The 19,702-nt window shown below is 40.1% G+C and overlaps 1 protein-coding gene across 2 annotated transcripts in view; it reads right to left on the bottom strand.

Moving 5' to 3' along the window:
• The window catches only part of TRAPPC11 (trafficking protein particle complex subunit 11), a 461,933-nt gene that overhangs the window by 314,646 nt on the left and 127,585 nt on the right, over positions 1-19,702 (bottom strand). For both annotated transcript variants that reach the window (XM_086962470.1, XM_086962471.1), the window contains exons 10-11: positions 11,516-11,663; positions 10,873-10,966 (exon numbers count right to left, since the gene is read on the bottom strand). In XM_086962470.1, the coding sequence (XP_086818596.1) occupies positions 10,873-10,966; positions 11,516-11,663 (242 nt within the window). The remainder of the gene's footprint in view (positions 1-10,872; positions 10,967-11,515; positions 11,664-19,702) is intronic.

Here is a 19,702-nt window from a genome sequence, read left to right as displayed (position 1 = left end):
AAATCAGCCTTAACCCTGTGCCTCATGGGAACAGACCAGCCCGAACTGCCAAGCCATGTCTTTTCTCGACCGGAATCAATCATCCTAGGACCGGTTTCTGGCTATCAGCCGTAATCAGCCAGGATAGCTTGACTCCAGGGTGTGGAGAGCATGAGACTCATGTCTGAGCATACCCATCCCACTCGGGTGACAAATGCAAAAACAACAGTTGATGGACAGAATGCAGAACAATGTCATACATTCACCCCAGTACAGAGATCTGGGCCTAAATCCATCGTTTTTTTTGCACTCCACACCACCCCAGTTCAGACATGGCCATATGCAAATCAGCCTTGACCCTGTGCCTCATGTGAACAGTCCAGCCCGAACTACTAAGCCATGTCTTTCCTGGACCGGAATCAAGCATCCTAAGACCGGTTTCTGGCTATCAACCGTCATCAGCCAGGATAGCTTGACTCCAGGGTGTGGGGAGCATGGGACTCATGTCGGAGCATACCCATCCCACTCGGGTGACAAATGCAAAAACAACAGTTGATGGACAGAATGCAGAACCATGTCATACATTCACCCCAGTACAGAGATCTGGGCCTAAATCCATCGTTTTTTGCACTCCACACCACCCCAGTTCAGGCATGGCCATATGCAAATCAGCCTTGACCCTGTGCCTCATGTGAACAGACCAGCCCGAACTACTAAGCCATGTCTTTCCTGGACCGGAATCAAGCATCCTAAGACCGGTTTCTGGCTATCAGCCGTTATCAGCCAGCATACTGAACTGGGGTGGCTTGGTGAGCAAAAGAACGATGGATTAAACCCAGATCTGTGACTGGGGTGAATGTTTTGCAGTTGGGCAACATTCCGTCCATCATCTTGTGTGTTTTGCTGTTCACCCTATGTGGGAAGGGTATGCCCAGACGTGGGTCCCTTGCTCACTAAGCCACTGGAGTCACGCTATACTGGCTGAAGACGGCTGATAGCCAGACACCGGTCCTAGGATGCTTGATTCTGGTCCAGGAAAGACATGTCTTGGTAGTTCGGGCTGGACTGTTCCCATGAGGCACAGGGTCAAGACTGATTTGCATATGGCCATGTCTGAACTGAGGTGGCTTGGTGAGCAAAATACAGATGGATTAAACCCAGATCTGTGACTGGGGGTGAATGTTTTGCCATTGTGCAACATTCAGTCCATTATCTTGTGTGTTTTGCTGTTAAACAGGAATTCTACTAAGAAAGCCAGTATTCAAGATTCAAATCTTACTGAGGAACAATAAATGGAATGGATGAAACAGGTAAACCAAACCTTTGAGGAAATGCACCACTAGTGGAAATCTCAACAGGGACGGAAGATCAGGAAGAAGCATGAAGACAAACATGGCAACCAAATAGCCCTAAACTTCGGCCACCACCAGACCCTGCCCTTCAAGGGACAACAAAAGTCACAAGACATCAGACAGTCAAGATTTTTAAAAGGATTGTGGCCTTCCAACTTGCCTCACTGACCAAATTTATTCCATTGGACTCCACATACAGATTTGGTAGCAGGTTTACTGCCACCAAAGATGATGTCTGCGACTTCTTCAGGTAGGCAAAATAATTATAGCTAGTACTGCTCAATCCCTAGGCATGCAGCTTCGGCTTTGGGGAATTGGAGTCAAGGACCTGACCATTCCACTGTGAGAATAAGTAGCAGCCAAACATGGAGAGTCAAAAGAAAAGTGCAATGTCCGAAACCAACCAGAAGCAATCAGGCTTAGCAGAGCTTGATAATCCTGCACTTTCAGTTGTACTTTCAACAGTAGAGAAATTGGTGGTAATGCATAGAGCAGGGCAAGAACAGTAAACATGAAGGAATCACCTAAGGAAACATTCAGAGGGAAGCATATGGCTCAAAACCAAAGACACTGTGTTAGGTCTTGACAAAGAGATCCATGAACGGAAACTCCAATTTGTATAAGATCACCTCTGCCACTTCAGGGGTGCAGCTTCCACTTGTAATCCTGACAGCACAGCCTCGCCACCGAAGCAGTCTGCAAAACAGGTCACTACTATTATGATTCCTCATCGCCTTGTCCATTTCCACAAGTGAATCACCTCCCAACATAAGATCCATCACCCCTCCCCATCCTGCTTAACAGGGAAATGAGCTAGTGTCAAAATCATCTCCGCAATATCTGTGATTCTCTGCGAAGAAGGAAATGCTTTCATGCTGATCATGTCCATTTCTGCCCCTATAAAGGTTAACCTCTACAAAGAGAACAGTTGAGACCTTTGGTTGTTAACCGTGAAGACCAAGTTATGGAGGAGAGACATCATTTACTGGAGGTTATCCCTGGACCAGTTCTGGGGACTCCACTTTCACCAAATAAACAAGTTCAGAAGTTGAAGATTCAGAGTGGGCCGTAAATCTCTGGGATAGTCTTCCATTTGGGGACAAAATGGGACACTTCTATCCAATCGTGGCTTTAAGGAGAGGGAAATCAGAGAGTCTCTGAGGTAACATAGCTGTCAGAGGAAGGCAGAGATTGCATCTGTTGCTGTACCTGGTGTCCCCTACATGAATGTTTGGCCCAAAAGCCAAACATGGATGGGTGTCTAGACAGGTTGAGGAAGTAATCTCTGCCGTAACTGTACTGCACTGGAATAGCCACAAAACCTTCTGTACTATAGGTGAAAATTACGATCTGGGAGGTGAATCTTGGCGCTTAAGTTGTATCTGAAACAGTCCAGTGCGGATTCGGCTTTGCATACTAACAGCCACTAGCCACCAAAGGCCATGCCCATGACTGTGGATTGGGCATCACCAAAAGAATTTGTGAAAAGCATTTAAAAGTGTTGGAACAGAATGAAAGGCATGCCCATGGACTAAGCAAAGGTTAAGGCAGAGTCAAGGTGCACCTCAAGAAACGTTTGTATGGATCTCACCCATTCACTAGGTCTCTAAATAGTGTTTTCGTGCAGTCTAGCAAGCTTACTACCTTAAGTTTTTCCAATTCTCACAAGGGATGCATATTCTGGCTCAGAGGCGAGGTGGCATTAGCAGTTCAGAGACACAAGCATTCTAAATAAAAACCCTTGTGATCTAAATGGACATGTTTCTACAACTCTATCAGGAGGCGCCACAGAAAAGTTATTGTAATCTGTTTGGAGGGCGATGTGTGGACAACCAGACATTCTAGCAAAGGGTGAGAAGACAAAAATAAATAGGAATCGCCCAGAGCAGGCCTATAGAAAAAGGTTTCTCCATGCAGCCAAGGTTGGGTCCAAAAGGTCCTCATTACATGTCAGCAAGAGATGTGACACTGAGGAGAAGAACAGCAATATCTCAGTCGCATTAATATTTACGCAAATATAATGTCAACTCTACGGCATCATGTGCCTTTGAAAGTACAGTCTTAATGGATTAAACCGCCTATGACGCAGAGTCAGAAGGGTAGGGAATGCCACCACTGGCTTAGGCCACTTGAATTTGCTAAGTTCAAGTAAGTCTATCATCAATATTATGGTGTTGCGGTAGGTTGTCCATCTCTGCTTGGGCACCTTTTAAATAGCAATAGTTTTAGTCTGTTGTTTCCAAAGTATCTGGATCAGAGTCGGAAATCTCCTCCACTAGGGCAAATCTCTGAACGCTGGGGAAGAGCTAGGCCAAGGGAACATAATCATACTTTGCCTCAACCTTCTCTATTGCCGCCCAGATAACTTCCTCCAACTTAAATAGCTTTGTGAGAAGCATCTTGGTTGCATCTTTGGGCAGCATCAATAGCGATGCCGGAATAGGCCCTGGTGCAAATGGGAGACTGAGCCTTAACTGGCTTGGATATCGCTGTAGAAGCCGAGGTTGAAGTAACAATCACAGTTGCCTGAGTCGGTACTGCCAAGCCCAAAGGGTAAAGCTCCCCCAGAGGGTGTTCAAGCCATCTTGAAAATAGGCAGCACAGCTAGGCAAAACAACTTGGCCTGTCCTGTGCAGGGCCAACCAATGAACCCTGAAACACCAGTCTCAATTCTATTCAGCTGCAATTTTGTCTGACGATGAGGAAAAGTTTGGTATTGGGGCAAAAGGAGTCAAGACTCCGGAGGGTCTCAAGAGCTCGACTGTTTTGTCCAGAAAAAAAAGAGGACTTCTCCTTCCTATGGTGATTTTGGTGGAAAAAAACCCTTAGGAGAACGTTCCCTATGGGTGACCTACCTCTGATTAAAGCAAAGTGCTCAGTGTTTCCTTGTGGGTTTTAGCTAAATAAAAGTTGGCCTCCTGCTCTCTGATGGACTTTGGTTACATGGAGGAACAAGAGTCACAAGCAACAAGTTATGCACCACATTAAGAGGTTACGTTGATCCAAAAGACATTTTCTTGGGGCATCTGCTGTTACGGGGATTCTGCTCATACGCAGAACTGTGCCCAGAGACCCAGGACCTCAGTGAATTTTGGTGTACCAAAAAAACTCACCTCAGTACCTAGAACCCCTAACCGACAAGCATCAGTGTCTCATTAGCTCCTCGTCCTATAGCAAAGTTACCAATAATTAGACAACCAAGAACAAGAGACTTAGGATTCTCTCAGGAATGGTGGGAATCAAGAACACTCTTTCGTTTTTATTCTCATACCAGCCCACCACGTGAGTAATTAGAGACACGGAAAAGTTTAAAATGTTTATTTTAACGACGCGCTCCAAGTTGCAAAATGTTTTCTAACATAAGCAGGCATATGATTAAGAATAACAGGATCAGCATTGTTACAATTCCATAAAACACAAAGGGAGAAATCATATTATAACGATAGTGGAAACAGGTCCTAAAGCGCCTTGTGTACCACCCTCCCTTGCTAAGAACTAGGCTTTATAATAATAATAGAATGTCTCTTCGGCTTGAATGGGGAACCCCATACAAGATCAGAAGAAGTGAATCACATCAGGATCAGCAAAGCCCTCTCTCTCTCTGAAAAAGGATTTTCTCCAAGTGCCGAAATCATGCACACAGTGAAATATTAAAGGTGCTAGAATTTCAGTTAGCTGCAGCTGTGTGCATGTTGTGTCTAGAGCGTGGGCCGATCACCTCGAATAACAGCTAACATTGTTATGGTAACCTTGGAGGCTTCTGCACTCACTGTGCAGACTAAGGTTGCGATGTAAGTCTAGGGATGTTGAAAACAAGCCGTTCTCATATGAAGAAATTCACGCAGTCTAATTTATAACAACTGTTACATGTAGTGTTGTGTGCAAAAGCCGCAAAAAGGCAAAATGGCGTTTAAACTTCTAATAAGCTTATGCTAACATAGCAATGTGTGCAAGAAGGGCCCTGCCTTCACTACACTGCGACAAGCGTTAAAACTTGAAATCTTAGGGGGATAGTTCTGATCTAGTCACTGTTAAAATGTTGATGAATTTATTGGTGAATCACAGAAAGAGGCCAGGACCCAGATCAATGAGGCTCAGAAAAACAGGAACTGGCATCAGGGTACCATTTGGCATCTCCTGTACTCATGTCAATGCAGAGCAACAGCTGGGGTTACTTAGCAGCAGTGGTGAGGCACTGTTGGAAAAAAGCTTTTGAGGACCAGACTGAAGTCTGCAATGCCAATTTGTAAGATGAGGAATCTGCTGGAAGCTAAATCCTTCAAAAGAAATGGTTACTTACTCACAGTCCTAGTTCTGAATCACAAAAAAATTTCAATGAAGTGATGCTTGCTTCAGGTTTTCAAGCATTCCACAAAATCCTGAGTCATCCCTGTACCTAAGAAATGTTTTAGACATCTTTTGGTAGATATTGCAGTCTTTCACTATGAGATCAATCAATCAATACAGGCCTGGTGAAGAGCAGCTACTCACCTGCAAGGGTCTCAAGGCGCTGGGGGGAGGGCACTAGAGAAACACACACTACACAAAGATCTTGTTATCGTCGGACACTGCCTTTTTTCTGCCATAGGAGGGACACTTCTCAAACAGACACAGCATTTTGAGGAAAACTCTCTAAAGGTGGAAAAATATTATCTCAATTGCCAGTCAGTTGTTAAAGCCGTTAAATGAAAATTGAATTTTGTCTCAAGGACATAGTTTTGCAGAAGATCCTTCTTGCAGGAGCCAAAATAAATAACTGAGAGGGTGAGGCCAGTCTAAAACATCATGGGTAGAGATGCTAACTCATGTTCTTAAACGGACAGAACTCTTCACTCTGTGTTACATTAGAAGTCTAACAAGTTACTTTTTTTTCTAAACCCTTGCAAATTCTAACCGCACTTAAGCTGTTGAAATGTAGTTTTGGGATGTTGTCAGGATGAACCTGCTGTGTCACTCATTTAGGGTTCTGCTTTCATCCAACGGACAAATGGTTTCTTCACACCCTGTGTTATATTACCTGAACAAAATATCTGTGGTAAAGTGCTCTGGATCCATGCAGACGGCAGGAGATCATTCAAGCATTTATGGCCATCAATGAACATCCTGCGATGTAGAAAAGTATTCTCCATGATGAAGAGACATAGTAAGGCATTTTGTTGACTCCTGGGATGGAACCAAACTCTGTCAGGGGCTCGATTCAATATGCCTTGTGAACAGAATACGCCCTTTCTTACTGAACTGGTAACTCTCTTTAGAACAATGGGATTTTACCAATGTTTAAAACTGATTGACATCTGTCTTAACTAACAGACATCTTTTGGCAAAGATGTGAGAGAACCTCCGGACCTCTACGGATATGAATGTGGCAATCCAAAGGGCTCCATCCTCATGCCATCTTCAATCAGCCACTACATGAAGCCCCTCAGTCAAATTCGAAGACTCAAGATATCACCATGCATCAATATGCTGATGACAACCAGCTTTTTCTGGAAACATTCCCTACTGATGACTTAGCCAGTATAGGAAACTGTCATACACTTCCACTCCTAAAAACTTGGGTAAAAGAAAATGTTTTTCTTCTCAACCCTTTGAAGACCAAATTCACCTCTAAAACTCCTAAATCCTTAGTATTCGCACTGGACACGACTCACTCTCTGTTATCACACACATAAACAAAAAGTCCAAAGCAACAAGCTTCCATCTACAAAATCTAAAGAAAGCATGCCACCTCATCTGACATGACCTGTCATCTGATGATTGGACTTTGGGAATGCTGTACTGGCTTGAAATCTGTGGGTGAACTCAAATATAATTTTTGAAAAAGGGACAGCATTTTGAATGTAACCAATGTTAATTTATGTAGTTCACTGATAGCTTTCCCAAAGAAACTAATTGTTGAAATCAAGGAACAGTTAAAGTAAGGCTGGAAAAACAAAAATAGATGAGAATCTGTACCTTTTTGCACTTGTGCACAATAACCTACATTTGCAAGTACAAAAAAAAAAAAAAAGAATTCAGTAGATAATAACAAATATTCTATTCCATGGTCTCACACTTGTCTCTATAAAAGTGGTACCCGAGTGGGCCCATCGTAATAGATATTAAATGCCCAAAAACATACCATAACAACACCATGATTTCTATTTGATTGTCATAGCTTTTTGGAATGGGAATACCTACAAAATTTGGGCTGATAATTGGCTGGTACCCAAGGTCTCATGCCAACCCCAGGAATTTTCAAAAGCTAGACGTTACATGGAATGCAGAGTGGTGAGGCAAGCTTGGACCCCACTACTTTTTCTTACCGGGAACGCCCTACAAATGTCAATGTTTGGATGAAAATCACAGAACTTCTTTACATTTCTGTGAAGAAACGTTGAGAAATTTGCAAGGATTGACAAATGTTCTACCACTCAGCGTTCCCACATTTCTCATGATCAAAACAGCACAAGACTTGCATGGGTGGGCGAAGGTACCAATAATAAAAAAAATCAAAGAGAAATCAGAAAAGCAATGCTTAAGTATGCCAGAGAAAAAACGTCCATTCCAGTAAGAAGTCCAGAAATCCAGAGATGTGTCCATGAATGCACAAACAATAGGTATACTAAAATGATAAAACCTGGACAATTTGATCGTTCTACACATTTAAGAAATTAAAGTTGTAGTTTTAAAACTGTGCAGTAGTAATCCTCCGTCTTTCCCTCTCCGCCAACTTTCATGGACAGCGTGCAAATATGGTTATTTGGGTAGACAAGGGCAAAACCATCAAGGGCCATATCATTATAGACTTCTCTGAAGCATTGAAGAGCTGAGCGTCTGTTTTATGTGCATGCAGGGCATAAAGTAAATTCATTTCACTTAGTATTTCTCAGAGTTAGAGCTTTATTTTTAGATAGTTGACTCAGAAAGAGCTAAATTTGCCCACGGTTTTCAAGCAGCACTATCTAGCAATAAAGCTTTAATTCAAAGTAAAACAGGTTAAATCAATTAGCTTTACGCCCTACAGGAGTTGCACCAGAAAAGCCCATCATGAGAAGGTCCAAAGTTGCCCAGTCAAGTATAGCGTAAGTATTGTGAGGAATGTAAATACAGCTACCACAGGCTGACCAGAAACAACTGGAGGTTCGGGGTGTGGGTGATACAGAGTTGGGGGCAGGGTTGAATCAGAACTTTACCTCCTGTGACCCTTAAAATAAGTATACCCATATCTGTGCCCACCTACAGAGAATCAAAGGTAGCATCTTCCCCCACTAAGACAAATGCGATCTCTCAACTGCCTAATTATTGGGCCGACCCATCATCACTGACTCTTCTCCACTAATGGATAACACCATACAGCAATCAGCAAACCAAACAGTGCATTCTTAGACTAAGGTAAAAGCTAACTAGTCCATACTTGTGTTCCTCTCACTCCCTCAAAGCCATGCAGTAGACCACTGCAGCTTTAGCCACTAATGTCTGTGAACAGCTTGCTTGACTTCCATTCTTGGAGGCTCAGCACTTTAGGTAGCATTACACCGACATTTTACAGCCACCAAAGCACAGGCGCAGCTGCCAAAGAACTAAAACCTAACATTTATCACCATTGTACAAGTCGTTCCAAACTCTGTAGAACCACACAACGAGGATAGAGCATTACATATGTTGGCTCAAATTAATTATTTTTATTGTACTTTCATAAAATACATGTGATTCGCTGAGTTATTCATGGTGTTCCTTAGATTCATTCTCTTGTATGAATAAAGTATATATGCAACAAAAATTGTATATGACACAACCACTTGTGCTTATGCACTATATGATGCCCAGGTTCTGAGGAACACAGGGTTACCCAAGTTATGATTAATGCTCTGAACGTTCAGCAGAGGTTTTGTATCACAAAGAATCTTCTCCCAAAGAAGACTTTGCAAAGATACCACTTCTGCTACAGATATCACTTAACCCAGGCTGCAAAGACTCCAAGGTGAAACTGTCTACATTTCTTCCTTGGAGATGAAAGGGGGGGGGGATATAGTAAGACAAATTGAGGCTGCATCCCCAAAGCAAGCAACTAACACTAGCATCCACAGGGAAATCAAGGTAAGGACCTGGGCTGTTCCCATTGAACCACATGCACAGCAGTATCCCCTAACCAGTGAAGACCGGTTAATAGACAACAAGCTCCCCTTTGAGAGTCGATAAATAAGTGGCATTCCCCCTTCAATAGAATTACCACTGTACACCATGAGGTTTGGAAATTGAACACAAAGTGCCTGCCTCTATTAAGAGAGAGGAAAACAGTAAATATATGAGTTAGGTGTCGTCGTTATATATGAGATAATGGAGATACCTTCATTGTTGAATAGGGTGTGGCCGTGAGACGATCCCTGAGGGATTTGGCAGATCAGTCTCTTTGTCTCTGATATTAAAGGTGGCATTCTAACTCTTAGGGTTCTTACGGTGAGGAAGGAACAGATCAAGTGGAGTGTGGGTGTTTGGATAACTATGAGGATAACTTCCGATCAGAGTGTTGGGGGAGATGATGTTGAAGGCCATGGACAGGTCAAGTAGGATGAGGGCTGCTGTTTCTACAAAGTCCAGGATGGCCCTGATGTTGTCGGTGGCTGCAATGAGTGCTGTGGTTCTTTCTGAAACCGGATTGAGTGTTGCCCAGTAGGTGGTGCAGTTTGAGGTGGGTTGACAGTTGCTCGTTGATGGCCTTTTCCTTCACTTTGGCTGGGTAAGGGGGAGCAGGGATACTGAACGGAAGTTGCACAGTCGGTTCAGGCTGGCTGATGGTTTTCATTGATGCTTGCACTGTCTGACATAAGCTTCACTACTTCTTGGCACGAATTTCACACATTCATGACTTGCGTTACTACTGGCTGATAGTAGCATCCCTGGCTTTTGGCAGTGACCTAACTACTGCAGCGTTCTGACACAGCTTGCCTACCACAACTACTGCATTGCACTGAACCGTTCGTTGCCTGATAGTAGTTCTGAGAGTTACCTTGCAACTACCTGGCATGCACAAAAGCACTTATTACTTGACCCTGGTATGACTCGATTCTAAATGCCAACACCAGTCTCTCTGGTAATCACGGTCTAAAACTGATCAACTGCTGGTTTTTCTGCTGCCCAATGCCAATCTTTCTACGGTCTCACACAACTGCTTTTGTTTACAATTATCTTTATTGTCGACTACCCTGATTTTCATTCTGGTATGGTTAATAAAGTAATGGGAAGTTAAGTGATGCCTATTATTTAAAGTGGTATTTAACCTCATGTTTGTGGTTAAAAAAAGTACAATAAACATACTAAAGCAATAGACTATAAGACCAAACGTACTGCGTTTGTAAATGCTTGTTTATTTGAGGGGCCTAAGGTAACCTAAATGAGTAGTCTGATGAGGAAGACAGACCAATTCAGTATGTTCATTCAAATATAAATACATACAATATTTATGTTTGCAGGGACCAAACATAATGATTCCCTGTTCTTCAGTCTGGTTAGATTATTTACAAAATAAAAATTCCTATATCAAATAAAAAGTAACACATACTCAATATTCCCTGCCGCCAGGGTCTTTGGCCATAGAAGTCCAGCATACCATTTGGAGTCTCCAGAGGGTCAGGATTAGGGTACACAGCAGAGGCCTGCAAATATGGTAGAGAAAGTGTCAATACACAAGGTATTTGTGATTTTATTGTTTCCGTAGAGGTACCTTCAGATTTCTTGGCTATTACCAACGATTTGCAAAAAAGTAATTATCCTATATTATATCATTATATATATAATACTTATAGAATAGGTCCTCTCTATGGCTGTGGAAGTAGTTTCTACAAAAACAAAACTGAGCCAGTTTAAAAAAAAAAATATATATATATATATATATATATATGTATTTATTTTTTGTATTTATTTATGAGTTTTATAGAGCGCGAACTTGACCCGTTAGGGTATCAGAGAGCTTTACAGGAAAATATAGCAATAAACAGAACAGGTTTAACATAAACCAGTTACGGATCGAGTAGTAGGGGACAAGGTGCAGGATACATGAGGGAGATAAGGGCATGTATTTACAGGTTACATATCCAAACACTCATAACAAGATACACACACACATACATTAGGGAATAAAGCTGGTCAAACATATTGAGACTGTCAGAGTACAAAAGAACTCCACATTTGAAATAGACACTTACGTCATGGTTGCAGAGTTGACTGGCAAGCAGCTTACGTTCTTGGGCGTAGTATGCAGCCTGCTGGTAGTAGAAACCTGGATTCTGAGTCTGAATAGCCGTCAAACCCAACTTTATAGCTTCGTCGAATAAGTCTCCAAATGCTTGGAACCTTAGAAACGTGAGACGTTACACAATGGTTTGGGGTTCTCTCCCTTATTAATTTTGGCATTCTTTGTAAAGATGATACAGATTAACTAAAAGTGAAAATTGTTGCTTTGACATACACATTTTAGAGGAATTGCCCTTAATATTTTTATCATACAATGAAAACAGAGGCAATGATTCCACGAAGAATACATTATACACAAAGTTAAATTGACAGCAATAGTCGAAGATTATCACGGACACCCATACACGGCAGAAAACAGAGAATCAAGATAATGCAGTTATCTAGTCAACAGTCTTACAAAGAAGGCAGTAGGAAAACCAAAAGAAATATTTGAGAAACATAAAACACCATAGAAGAGAAAAAAGGAATCATTTTGCTAGAACTAAAAGGGGTTAAATACTATTGTGCAAAGGCCATTATGTATACTTTTTACCATAACACAGTGTAACTGACAATTGAAACGCTTTTTATTTTCTAAAATATGCATATTAAAATCACTTAGCAAGAAAAAACCTGTTAATATTGACACAAACTTATTAATTTCATTTGACCTCAATGTGTGCAAGGCTCAAGTTGAACATCTTTGCTTATAACTTGTACGTACAGCAAAGCAGCATGACCAGCCATACGTCATCAATGAGGTTATTTAACATGTCAAGGATGATGTAATACGTGAGGCCATAAGAAGTGCAAGAAGGGGCGAAGTTAAGCTTTGTTTATCTAATATCAGGTGAATTACTGTGGCTTTTAGTTTAGTAAAAATGACTTTATTTTGATATATATATAGTGATATATAGATAGATATACATATATGAGTTGATGGAGTGAGTTTCAGAATTCATTTTATTCTGGCTCGTGAAGTTAATTCTCTGTAACATGAACTAATTTATTAAGGAATTGTTGCATGTTTTGTATTATTAAATCAACCTAGAGTAAAATTGCATTCACAAACATGCAGGACTTACATTTATGTGCTCATGTTGCATTTGCGAGTTTGTTTTATAACACATAATTAACGTTGTCTTGTTTGTCCTATTGTCTTTGTCATTATTAATGCGGCTGATCATTTTATGGCATGTGCTTCTATTATGTGTGCTTATGTGTTTGTCTATGTTGTGACTGTTTATCCATGTTTTGTTCGTCTATCTTTTTACTCTTTCAGACATATAAAGAATCCAGCTGAACTTTAAGAAGAATGGTAGATATTAAATGTGCTGCTTTATTTGTTTGCTTTTGCTAGGTGTCATATATTAATGGGTAACAGAAGGGTTTATTTTACCTGAATTAATTATTCTTTTGTGTTTGTTTAAATACTAGCACGAGAGAAAGGCTTGAGGCTTAGTTCTGGAGAATGTTGGTTAGCCTGTACGTGAGCAGAGCCAAGCACAGTCGTATTGGAACTTTTCCATGAAAGCTATTCTTTGGAATGAACTGAAGTTTAAACAAAAAAGACTTGTGCATTATGTGCTCTGGATGTTATTTCTACAAGGCCAAGGAAGTGACAAGGGATGGTTTGGCTGAGCTTTGGAGGAAACAGAGAAATAACTTTGGCTACTGTATCAAATCCTCGGAAGCTGGTGTCGCTTCAAGTCAATGAACAATGATGAAGTGACGTTGTCACTCTGGAAAGAGGTGGCTTTGGTGGTCTGACAGACAGCAATCAGGGTGTTGGAAATTATTAAAACATATCGTTTAGTTAGATTAGTGAGTAAGACAAGGTATATAAACTTGTCTCTAGAGGGGAGCGGTGCTGACTGTTTCCTGAGGGCGAAGTGCTGTCCGTTTTCCTTTGGACACGTAAGATTGCTTAATAAATGTTATTTCCTTACAGGTCAGAAAGCTTAACTTAGGGTTTAGGGTTGATGTTTTCTTTAATTCGTTATTTCTGTGCAATTTTGAAGTGCCAGACCTTTTGAGCCAATAAACTAATGATTAAAACTGATTTAATAAAAATGTTTGAAATTAATAATTGAGTTAATAAAGATTTGAAACTTTAAACTTTAAAAAATAAAAGACTTAAAACGTCAAGCTGGTCTTGATTATTGGTCGTTACCATTAGCTTAATTCATTGGCCTCAGTGGTCTAATTAAATGTTTCTTGGTCATCTATGAATAAAAATGTTATACTGCAGTTGTAAATATTGTACATATGATTTTTATAGTGTGATTAATTAGGCCACATGATTCAGCTTCATGATTTTCTGTCATAAGTTGTATGGGCCTTGGTATTAATAGTATAGTGAGTATTAGGTAGTGAATGGTGACGCATGTGTGACAGAATTTCTATAGTGACGCTGGATCAATTCTTTTGGTAGCAGAGTTCGGTTGCTATGGTAACATACATGTTACATATAAATTGCATAGGATATATGTCTAAAAAATGTTGGTAGGTTTGTACTTGTTGCATGTAGTCGAAAGGATTTTTTCCAGCAGTGTGAAAAATTCCTGGTTATTTGCCGGCAAAGAGTAGTGTGACTAGAAGAGTTACACAGTGCATTTGTTCTGTTTCAAAATGTGTGGTATAGAATATATCACGTGTTGTGGACGTACAACACAAGTTTAGGGACCTTAGATATGACTGGTTGAATGTAATAGTGAGGATTGTCTATGAAATCGTAGCATTAAGCATAGGGACCTGGTGAGCCTGTTTTAAAACTTTTTGTGAAAAGAGTAATAGGATTCATCCAAGCTTGAGAGAAGGATGAGATAGCGTTGTCTATTTTTATTAACGTATGACGTTTTCTGTGGTTGGTTCAAGTCCTGCCAAGATTTCGTGTGTGTATGATTAGGGTTTTCGTATGAATGCGCGAATGATCGTATAGAAATAGCGTCGTCTATTTTATGCGTAGAGAGTTCTGAATGTTTGTAAAACTATCACTTTATTAGCGAAACAGACAAGTGGTTTGTTTATTTGTGGTTACTAATTAAAATTCATTGGAAAGCATTGTTTAAAATGGCGCTGAGAAAAATTTTTGTAAAGGAGGGGTGAGTTTACGGAGTACCACGCAGAGAAGCTGCAGCGGCAGTGTACGTTATTTTGGTTCGCGCTTTGATTGGCTAACATACGTCACAGCAAGCGCACTGATTGGTTCACGTAGCAGTGACGAGCTGGTACCAGATTGGTCAGTTCTGAATACTGTATTACTATTGGTTGAGCAAGGTGGTGACGTGGCTTAACCCGATTGGCTTGTTGGTGTCTTTCGCGCACGGATTGGCTGGAATAGCGGAACACCAAGAGAACATTTTGGAGCTTACGGAATAAACAATTTTGATTTAAAACATGAGTTATTGGAATGATAATGAGATGATAATGAGATAAAAAAGCCTTCATGGTTTCAGAAAGTGAAAAATTTGTTTAAACCTGACAAGAAAAATTGAAACGCGTGGTGGTAAATTACTTCATAAGTACAAAACACCCGCAGCCTATATGGAAGGCGAATATGGCTATCATACTGTAATTTGGTTTGACAATTGGATGCATTATACTAAAAATGATGGCGTATTAGCCTGGCCAGAAGATGGATCATTTAATATGAAAGTTTTGAGACACCTGAGAGGAAAAATTATGGATCTCGTGCCGAAGCCCAGACCTACACAATTTGAGGCATTGGTTGAATGGGAAGTTGAGATGATGGAACTTGAGCGTGAAAGCAAATGTTTGGCACCTAGAAATTCAAAGTATATTCTAAATAGAGAAACACATGAAGACAAAGTGAGACGCTGGAGAAAGGCAGACATGTATGATGGTCTGTACCCAGTGAGAATAATGATTACTGAAGATCTAGAACAAAAGAAAGCTCAGAAGAGACTTGATGAGGAATTAGATGATGCGGTTTTAGAAGACATTTATGCTACTAAACGCAAACCGCCACCTTATCAAATAGATTCTCAATCTACCCCGAGAGTTTCTACAGGAACTTCTCCAAGTGCACCTCCTAAGGAAACTGAGGAAGGTTCTCCCAGATTTTTAAAATTACCTGAAAGAGTAGGGTCAATAAATAATTGTAGTACACCTCAAGAAAATAGATTTTCTCAACAGGAAAATAATTTTGTGAGAAGTCAGGAAAGAATACAAGCAGACATGCCAGAAATTTCCAGTTATAATAAAGCGAAGGAAGATTTGATTCAACAATTGACAAAAAGCATGGAAGCAGTGACAGTACCAGTAACTATTGGTCCTGTTGTACCAGTTTTTGATCAAGGAGAAAATAGACATTCTGCTTTGACAGTTCCGTTAAATACAGAAATTCAAAAAGTTGCTGAAAGATTTTATTCGGAACTTTCAGAAATACATAGAGAAAAATCTATGATGCCAAAATTAACTATATATATATATATATATATATATATATAAAAGAATTAATAAGTTTTCTCAGAAAACTAGGTTAATTAGGTAAATGGAGAATAAAATGGTCAAAGAATAAAGAACAGGATAAAAGGTTAAGAAAGAAAGTGGTTTCAGAATTTCCAATGAGGGAAATAGCAGGAGGAGGGTGTGTGCATGTTCCTTGGTCCAGACAGGATATTCTGCTGTTTACCAATGATTTCCCTCGTTTGAGAGAGAAGCCAGTTGAATGGTATCGACAGGTAGACAGATTTATAAAGGTGTCAAAAGTTTGGTGGATTGATCTGGATGGATTTTTTGATATTGTCGTCCCATCAGATCTTTGGACAGAATGCAAAATTTCTGTGCATTGGCCGAAAGAAGAACCTGCCCGAGACACAATTACAGGCGCCCCATCAAAAGATGTCATGGACATTTATAATAAAGTAATTTATTGGCTGAAAGGGAAAATTCCCCCGAAAGAAGTGGACTGGGTTAAAATTGACAGAACAAATCAGGAACCAAAAGAATCATAACATTCATTTTATGAAAGGTTACTGTTAATTTTTCATAGCCACTGTACTGTTTGAAGACTAAGTGAAAAGGACATGAGCCACTTTATTTACAGATTTGTTTATTACCTGAGACCTGAAATTGGTGAAATGATTAGAAATGGAATTGTGTGCTGGCAATCACTTTCAGTTGATGACATCCTGAGAAAGGCAAAATATTGCAGTGACGAGATAGATGCAAAACAGAAAAACCTCAAGGAAAAGGCAATGTGGGCACAAGTGAAAGTAGCGGAGCAACAGCAACAGCAGTTAGCTTCTATGCAGCAGAATTCAGGCACATTCAAGAATAATTTTAATAATAATAACAAACCTAAATTTAATGTAAATGTTGAAGAGCTAAATCAAAAGCTCCCATGTTTTAATTGTGGCGAAATTGGACACTGAAAACGCGAGTGTAAAAACCCGCCCAGAAATTTTAAAAATAATTCATTAAATCCACAGGTGCAGTGTGAGTTAAATCAGCAGCAACAGCAACAGCTACAGCAACAGTTAAACGAGTTAAGTCAGCAGCGACAGCTACAGCGACAGATAGCAAATCAGCAGAGCCAGATACAGCAGAGCCAAATTCAGCAGAGTCAGGTACCACAAGCACCATTCCCTAATAGTGCTAATGCTCAGAGGTTTTCACCTGAAACAGGTTTCTGTGGAAGTAATCAGGTAAATAATGTGTCAAGAGTTAACATGTCAAACGCTTCTCAATTTTGGCTGAAAGATAAAGAAGAGAGTGATTCATCAGAAGATTATTCATGACGGTGCCTGAGAGAGGAAGAAGAGTGTGTGCTTGGAACCACTCTTGAGGTAGATCAGTCTGGTCCATTTGTGAATGGTAAAGTGAACGACGTTGATATCACTTTTCTTGTGGATACAGGTGCTACCCGTTTTACTGTTAGATCAGCAGAAATAGAAAACCTTCCTCTCTCTGGTGAGTCTATCCAAGTTGTAGGTGTAGCTAATCAGCAAATTAAAACAAGTTTAACAGAACCAGTTAAAGTGGAAATTGGAAATTACAAAGATAAACACAGATTTCTAGTTTGTGACAGCAGTCCTGTGAATCTGTTGGGTCGTGATATATTATGCAAAATGAATTGCAAGATATATTGCTCACCAGATGGCATTGAAATGCAAACATCAGAAGAAGATGGGCTTTATAAATTGACAATGTTGATGGTTGATGAAGAAAAGACATAACTGTTTCCTGTTTTTGATAAAAATAATTTGCCAGAAGAGCTCAAAAAGCCAGTTAATCCAGAAATTTGGGACCTAACTGGGAATGACATGGGTCTTATGAAAAATGTAGATCCAGTAAAAATTACTGTAAAGCAGGGAATAGATTTTCCAAATGTTCCTCAATACAAAATGAAAGCTGAGACAATTGAAGGTGTCATTCCAGTGATTGAAAAATTCATAAGTCAAGGTGTGCTAAAAGACATTGAGAGCAGTCCATGTAATTCACCGATTATGGGCATTAAAAAGCCAAACGGAACATATAGAATTGTTCAGGATCTGAGAAAAAATAACCAAATTGTTGTTTCATGTTGCTCAATTGTTCCAAACCCTGCGGTAATTCTTTATCAGATTCTGCATGACGCAGAATGGTACATGGTCATTGACCTGTGTAATGCCTTCTTTACAGTTCCATTGCATCCAGAAAGCCAGCAAATTTTTGCATTTAGGTTCCAGAATCGTATTTTAGCATGGTGTTGTATCCCACAAGGGTATACTGAGAGTCCATCTATCTTTAATCAGTTATTAAAAAAGTCTCTGGAAGATCTGATATTGCCTGGAAATTCTACATTGGTTCAGTATATTGATGATTTGCTCGTGGCAGCAAAAACACGAGAAAATTGTGTAACTGATACCATTACTCTTTTAAATCGATTGGCAGCTGAGGGACATAAAGTGTCACCTGCATAATTGCAGTTTTTTAAACAAGAAGTAAAGTATCTTGGTCACAGAATTGCAAAAGGAACAAGACAAGTGACAATTGAAAGAATTAAGATGATTCGAGCAATTCAGCCTCCGACAACACAAAGACAGGTCAGAATGTTTCTGGGAATGGTTGGTTACTGTCGACAATGGATTAGTGGATTTTCAGTAATTGCAAAACCACTGCAGAGACTAACAAAAGCTGACATAAAAGATCCAATCAGATTATCAAAAATTGAACTGGAAGCTTTTGAACAATTAAAAAGAAGCTTATGTGAAGCTCCAGCTCTAGGTATGCCAGATTATGAGAAAGAATTTTAACTGTACTGCAGTGAAAGGGAAGGATGTGCATTGTCTGTTTTGATACAGAGACATGGAAAACTGAGAAAGCCAATAGCATATTTCTCAGCTGTTTTGGATCCTGTTGCAAAAGCTTTGCCAGGTTGCTTAAAAGCAGTGGCTGCAACAAGTGTAAGTCTTGAACAAAGTGAGGGTATCATTATGGGATTTCCTGTAAAAGTATATGCACCTCATTCAGTTGAAATTCTTCTTACCAGAAGCAAAACTCAACATTTGACAAAGAAACAGATTGACAAAATACGAGAAAACAATTCTGGGATCAGATAATGTTTCAATTGCAAGATGCGTGAACTTAAATCCTTCCACATTATTGCCAGATGGAGTCGTTACTGAGGTAAATAATGAAAATGACATTGATCATGAATGCCTGGATGTTGTAGATTACTGTACAAAACCACAACAGGACATAAAAGATGTTCCTTTACCTGAATCAGATTTGGTGTATTTTGTGGATGGTTCCTGTTTGAGAACTGATGAGGGAATTCTGAGAGCAGCATATTCTGTGTGTACAGTTTCAGATGTTGTTGAGGGTTCACCTCTCAAAGGAATTCGTTCTGCTCAGATTGCAGAGCTAATTGGTTTAATTCGAGCTTGTGAAAAAGTAGCTGGCAAAAAGGTAACCATAGTTACTGATAGTCAGTATGGATATGGCGTAGTTCATGACTATGGACAGCTATGGTCTCAAAGAGGTTATTTAACCTCTGCAGGCACGCCAATCAGAAATGCAAAATTGATCAAGAGATTGATCGATGGCATTCAGTTACCAGAGCAAATTGCTGTTGTCAAGTGTGCTGCTCACAGGAAGGGAGAAGATTACATCACTAAAGGCAACGCCTATGCAGATGAGATCGCAAGGTA

The sequence above is a fragment of the Lissotriton vulgaris genome, chromosome 3_1, assembly GCF_964263255.1.
Source record: "Lissotriton vulgaris chromosome 3_1, aLisVul1.2, whole genome shotgun sequence".
Classification (NCBI taxonomy): Eukaryota; Metazoa; Chordata; class Amphibia; order Caudata; family Salamandridae; genus Lissotriton; species Lissotriton vulgaris.
Note: the sequence above shows the minus strand (reverse complement) of the source record. Positions and strands in the feature narration are given on the sequence as shown.